General features: G+C 45.3%; 1 protein-coding gene across 1 annotated transcript; it reads right to left on the reverse strand.

Annotated features, from left to right (window-relative positions):
- Positions 1-1433: 1433 nt before the first annotated feature.
- On the reverse strand, positions 1434-6619 carry LOC124647460. Its single transcript, XM_047187403.1, has 3 exons — positions 5329-6619; positions 3822-3913; positions 1434-1821 (listed from the first exon to the last, which is right to left on the reverse strand). The coding sequence occupies exons 1-2, from the start codon at positions 6617-6619 to the stop codon at positions 3861-3863; spliced, it is 1344 nt and encodes a 447-aa protein (XP_047043359.1). The 3' UTR covers positions 1434-1821; positions 3822-3860.
- Positions 6620-6906: the final 287 nt, after the last annotated feature.

Here is a 6906-nt window from a genome sequence, read left to right on the forward strand (position 1 = left end):
GACATGGCTTGGACCCGCATATGTTTCTGTTGTACCACTCTGAGCGATATAATACTAGTGGAATGGTGTTTCATTGGTGTTATGTCAGACTTGCATACTACACCATGCAGTGGTATGCCGGGTCACCACAGCCGGCCACCTGGACCAGCCATGGATTCCCTCGCGGGCTTGTGGGGAGTGGCACTACGGTGGAGGTTGTGCGGCGGCTAGGGTTTGTGTTGGAGGAGATGAGATGAGGCAGTCGAGCGCCCGCCCCTCTTTATATACGCGGGAGGCAGCCGAGGGGCGCGACACGCGTGCCGTCGCCATTAACTTCGTTGGCAGAGGTGGGCGGCGGCTACCCGGCAAGTGGGGCATCACCATTAACGTGGCGCAGGCTGCCGAAGCGACGCCTCCTTGCCAGCGCCGCTGAGAAGATGCATCGAGCCAGGTTGCCACGCAGGCCCGACGAAACGTCCGTCCAGACGCGAGCAGTCACGCGCGTGACCGTGCAATGTCCGCATAGACGCATCCAAGGCGCATATTTGGACCGCGGTTGCATCTCCGCGGACATCCCGATCACTATGCGTCGAGCCGCTGGGCCTGGTTACAGACGCATTTTTCGACCGTGCGGATGGAAACGGTCACTGCGCATATGTTTTCGTCGCCCCGTTGAAGATGCCCTAACTCTGACCATAAATAAAAAATAAAAAACGAGACCCATGGACACTAGCACCCAGGGTTTATTCTTATAGAAGAAGCTCAATGAGCCGCAAATCCGTGTCCGAGGAGATTCGAACCCGGGTTGCGGGGTAGCCACCAACTCGAGCTAACCATCTGACCATCTGGTCATTCTCACTCTGACCATAAATAGATGTCTTGACAATTTATCTAAATTTTGATGTATCTAAACACTCTTCAGTGTATGGAGTGTCAGGGTTTGAAATACAAAGCGCGGAGAAAAGGAGAGCAACATGGTGTAAAAAGTAGTACAACATGCAACCACAAAGCAGAAAATGTAAGTAGTATTGAACCAATATCAATAAAAGGAGGACACGATGCACAAAATGTTGGGGTTTTGACCACTTACCAATTTTTTCACATAATTGACAGACTCATACTGAAAATGCTATAAATTTCACCAGCCACACCGTGAACATCTTAACATCATTTGCTCACTGCCACGTTCATGACCCCACAGCCATTTGCCAAATCATGTGTTAGTTCAGTGCTTTTTTACAGTTCACCGGTAAGGATTGAACCCATCTTAATGGAGACAATACGACTATATGAATAGGAGTGCTGGTCTGGCCTGGCTTTTCTGCCCTCCCAACAGCACTATCAGCCACAACAGCAGCATGCCAAAACAGCTAGACGCATGGACGATCAATAACAGCTTGATGACTGGACCAAAATAGCTCAACCATCCTTAAACAGTGTACCAGATTCGAAAATACTTCAAACGGTGGACACTGACTAGCCAGTGCTAACCAGCAGAGAATCAACACTACTGCAACACTTACAGAGTCACGATACCAGTTGGACTTGTGCATCTCAAAAAATAAAACCACATAACGCCACATTTTGCATCTTCTAAAAGCTACTTGATGAATTTCAATGAACAAGTTAAATTCTGCAGGTTTATCACCTCTAAAAGAAACACCACTGAATTCCAGCGAGCTAGATAACACTTTCAACATGTTTCATATCAAGGATGAATAGTGGAAGATCATGGCATCCACATGGAACAAGATATCAGTACGTCGGTGGCCCAAAAAAGGAATGGAACTGCACCAGGATGTTATTTCTTCACCTTGCTGGCTGTCAAACAACTCCGCAAACCTGTGAATCAAACAATATTAACAGTCAATTCGACTTTCACTACTCATCAAGCAAAGATCAAAAGTTAGCGATTGTCAGCTACTTTAGTGAGTAAAGTTCAGTATCACGATCAAGGAACCTATTCCAGAATGCTCCCAAGCGAATCATTCTACAAAATGTCTAAAGACCACAGAAAAATTGGTACAGAAGAAAATTTCGTACTTCCCCTTCTGTTCTTGACTTGCTCTTAAGGTTTTTAACAGGTCGTGATACTGAGCCACCAAAGACTATCGAGTCACATGTGGTGCACTTGTGTACTTTCGGCATATGAGCACAGCTAGTAGAACCATCTGGTTATCATTAGCATATTTTTGGCCATAGGCAGGAATTGTTAATAACAGTCCAAAACCTAGAAATTTATCAAAAAAATCCTGCTATCCTGCACACGTGGTTGCCCAAGCGTATATGACAGGTAAAGACAACAAAAGTAAATTCCGGGTATAGACAAGGTACATAAGGCAGAAGTAATTTGCTGGTTACCACTGTTTTATTGTGAAAAGAAGTGGGTACGGAAAACACAAAACAGGTAATATCGCTCCCAGTTCACCTCCTTGAACCCTGCTCTTAGATTCTCTATATTAATTCTTCCAATTAGTCTATTCCAAACTTTGATCTTGAAAAACGTCCAGCATGAATATTGACTCACTAAATCGGACCTAAACCAACCAGTTTCCCATAGAAAGGGAAGGCCAGGTTCAGAATTTCATCAAAAGTAATTTGGTGAAACCTATAGAGCGTCTAGGAATACCCCCTCTCTTTCACTATATATATCTGTCATCAGCCCACCATGGCATGGACAAAGAAATATCTAAATCTAAGACTGAGTTAATGAGAGATGAGCATGCATATTCTTGTTGAGTAAATTGCTACAACCAGTTAACCTTTTTGCAAAGCATTAAAGAAGGTGCTGTGAGTGGAAACACAACATCAAGTATATACTCTTAATTTCCTCAACTGACAGATATTCTGAAATGGATTCTCCTGAAGCCCTTAAATGTTCCAGTGAAATGGAGGGTGTATAAGTTAGCTTACATAGAGAAATATTTGCCCTGCCCTAGACATATTGTAGCAAGTAGCAACTGTCTAGCAATAGAAAACTGAAGAGACCCATGAACAGTGATTTCAAGATAGGATAACAATAAGGAGCTGATGTTCTAGTTGGGCCTATTACTGACTATGAAGATGAAATGGAAGAGGGATAAAATAATAAACTGGAATTTTTGCTTAAGCTCAAAAGGTGAAGAGGACAAAATATCAAAGATGAAAGATTTCTGGCAGATGAATAGTTGAATAGAGATAAGAAAATAGTCAAAATATTCACAAAGCATAAAAAAGGAAAATTATTGACTCTGCTGTTGCGTTAAATATGTATGCCAAAAGTGTAACTTTTTCGATAAAATGCAAAAAAGCTTTGTGTCTCGATGCGTTGATAGAAGAAATTTAACTACAGCCCAAGGAAGGGCAAGAAGCAAAATTACAATGCACACTGCCCCTGCTTTCACGAAACAATTTGCTATTCTATTAGCATGCACAGCAGGGAGAGGCAGTTTGGCAGTGATGTGGTGGGACCTCCTTTGACAAACAAAGGGATTGCATGGCAACACAACCAATAGGAAATAAGTCAAGAGCTGCTGCACCAAGGGATATTGAGGTAGAACCAGAAAATGGAGCTAGAGGGCAGATGGCCTCATATGTCAATGATGGGAGGTGTCGGCATGTAAGGAAAGGATGCAGAGATTGGACATAAAAACAGGTGACCCTCTTGGATTGGTAGATGAGAAAGAAAACAGAAGTTATTAAAAGTACATTCATGTCCAGTAGGATAGATAATATGCAATTTGTTCAAACCGAAAGAAATATTGATCCAGACTGACTAAAACTTCACAACATTCGGAGGGTATGCATTTAATGGGATGTTGACAAGCTAAAATATATACATGTAGCAGAAGATAAATGTTCACCTGACACAACACATTAGCAGATCTAATAAGAGAAATATGTCATGCATTGTTCAACATCTCAGTTACATCATCTCTACCGCCAATTACCCTGCCTATGAGGAAAGAAGTTTAATCAAGTGATAAACGAACAAAATTTGTAAATAAAATACAGATTAAATAGATAGTGAAAAGAGGGTAACAGCTAGGTAAACCTTCCGCATTATATATTCGAGTAACTTGGGCAGATGACTAGCTTTTGATACAGGGTTAGGAATAGGTAAATAAAGCCATATCAACAATCAAATACATGGAACACTGATACTAATCTCCTCAGTAGATCAAGGAAAATAAGGGCATATAGAATTGATCCCAACTGAAATTTCCATAATAAGTCAAGTGCACTAAATAAGAGAAATGCTCAAACTGAGAAAGTTTGGTGGCAAAAAATGAGAATGCACTTCAAAATATATATCTGTCCGCGTAGAAGATATAGAAACATTACTTGTTTCTGTTATGGTACAAATTAACTGACGTGCAAAAGGATTCTTCAGAAAACTTTTACTAATTAAACCTTTGCTAGTTACTATTTCATAAGTTAAGATACACGCAGTAATAGCATGACTTGCTAAACATCCAAATGTCAAATCAAGTAACTCACAAAATATTTCAGATTCTTTGAGTCTATGTTTAAGTAGTACTTGTTTTGTAAATTTCCACCTGTTAAGATCAGTACAACAAAGATCGACAAAACATTGTGTAAACATTACTAGCGTATCTGATGCATATATAACAAAAACAACAGAATGATATTATTTCTTCTAGCACTTTCAAATGGTTCGATAAGACATAAAAAAATGCATAGGTTATTCAGCACTTGTTTTGTCAATTTCCACCTGTTAAGAACTTAAGATCAGTACAACAAAGATCGACAACACATTGTGTAAACATTACTAGCGTATCTGATGCATATATAACAAAAAACACAGAATGATATTATTTCTTCTAGCACTTTCAAATGGTTCGATAAGACATAAAAAAATGCATAGGTTATTCAGCACACTGAAAACAAAGCAAATAGCACGATTTACGCACAAATTGCTAACCCCACATAAATTACAACAACAATATTCCCACATTCCATGCAGAAAGATAATTGGATTTTCAGCATAGTATTTGAGATTGTAGGAGTCTGTGTTTTATAGTATATATGTTGTCAATTTCCACCTGTTAAGATCGGTACAGCAAAGATCTTGACATGGTGTTAACACTACTAGCATATCAAATGCATATACAAGAAACACGAAAGGATATTATTTTTCTAGCACTTTCAAACTGATAATAAGATACAAAAGAAAAAAGGCATAGGTTGTTCAGCACACTGTAACATAACAAATAGCACGATTTATGCACGAGTTCCATGTAAATCACAACAAAGACATTCCAATATTCCACGGAATGCATGCCGAAAGATAATTGGATTTTCTATTACTGCTGATTGAAAATGTAGTGAAGATGGATAATTAATTACCTGCAGCAAAGAAACTTGAGTATGGATACAATCTGGTGATGTGAACTGTTCCCCTAAGATTCTTGAAGTGCATCGAGTCGAGCTGGATCATGAAAATATCGGGCTCTGCAGATACAAAGAGCACGTTACTCTCCTCAGCATAGCCCCATATCATTACGCCTTGATCCTTCCTCCGAAGCTGCAGCGAGAGGAGCTTGTCGAGCTGAAGGGTTCTCTGCACCGCCCATCCCAGAAAGCCACCATCAGAGTTGGACCTCATCGCCCACAGTCGCATGCTGGGTCCTGACAAGATGGCGAGGCCTAGGCCGCCGTCCTCCGTCCGCAGGACCTGGATGTTGGAGTAATCGTAGCCCTTGTACTGAGCATCTGCCGGCTTCTCGATCTCGGAAAGGCTGTGCGTTTCGGAATCGAACCCGAGGAGGTTGCGTCCGGAGAGCAGCCAGTAGAGCGTGTTCCCGACGAGGGTGCTGGGCTTCACCCAGCAGATGCCGCCCGCTCTATCTGTAATTGGCGCTGAGATCACGTCGCCCCATTCAGCGGATCCCGAATCGTAGACGCAGGCGAGCGCATGGGTGCCGGTGGTGCGGATCAGGACCAGCTTGAATGCGCTGGAGCGGCAGTCGCCGTGGACATGGCCGGCTTCGCGGGATGCGCAGAGGGCCGCGGCGTTTTCTACGTGGTCGAAACCGGTAGGAGGGAAAGCCACGGTGCGGCGGTGGCGTGTGAGGGGTTCCCACACGACGGCCTGTTGGCGGACCACTTCGTAGAGGAGGGCGAGGCCGTGGTGGCAGCCGCAGAAGAGCCAGTGGTCGCCGCCGTGGCCGTGCGGCAGGGAGAGGCGCTTGGCGGGGATGCGGTCCGGCGGGTCGAGCGTGGGGACGAAGGCGACCCTCGTGTGCCTCTCGAAGAAGAAGCCGAGGAGCGGGGGTTTGCGGTGCTGGTGGGCGCGGAAGCGGCGGAGGAAGCGGCGGTCGGAGACGAGGCGGCGCCAGCGCTTGCAGACGAGGGAGGCGCGCGGGAGGGAGGACGGCAGCGGAGGGAGGCGGAGGAGGATCTCGCCGAGGAGGTTTTCGTCGTCCAGCGGGGTTCGGGCTGCCATGGCCGCGGCGGGAGGCGGGGGAGGAAGGGCGATGGAGTCTGCGGAGTGGAGGGGAACAGTGTCGGGTCTGTCACGCACAAGCACAACTGGATGACTACTGGGCGTTCTGCTTCTGCTGGGCCTGATCCGTGATGGACCCTGGATGCCACGAGCCCATGATGAGCTGCACGCAAGGCCCAAGAATAGCAACATGGCCCGCTATGCCAGCCCGGCCTGCCCGGCGCGTGCCGGATCATGCTCCAGTGACTTCCGGGGCATGTACCGTAAGTCCCTGATCCGCCCCTATCACGGTCCAGCGCCCGGCCCGGTTTGGATCGGATGGTTCGGCCTACGACCCGGTTGGACCGGCCCCTGCGCCGGATGGCCCCGGCCCTAGGCCGCGGCTCCCTCGATGACTTGCTGAGCTGGACAAGTCACAACGGCTAGATTTCAAGGGACCATATAAATACCCCTTCACATAGCTCAGAACACTTATGCAC

Source organism: Lolium rigidum, chromosome 4 (assembly GCF_022539505.1).
Source record: "Lolium rigidum isolate FL_2022 chromosome 4, APGP_CSIRO_Lrig_0.1, whole genome shotgun sequence".
Classification (NCBI taxonomy): domain Eukaryota; kingdom Viridiplantae; phylum Streptophyta; class Magnoliopsida; order Poales; family Poaceae; genus Lolium; species Lolium rigidum.

Coding starts and splice junctions, on each gene's coding strand:
- LOC124647460 (XM_047187403.1), bottom strand. CDS start 6,619: ATGTTGCTATTCTTGGGCCTTGCGTGCAGCTCATCATGGGCTCGTGGC. Junction 3,914..5,328: donor CTCAAGTTTCTTTGCTGCAG/GTAATTAATTAT, acceptor CTTTCCTCATAG/GCAGGGTAATTGGCGGTAGA.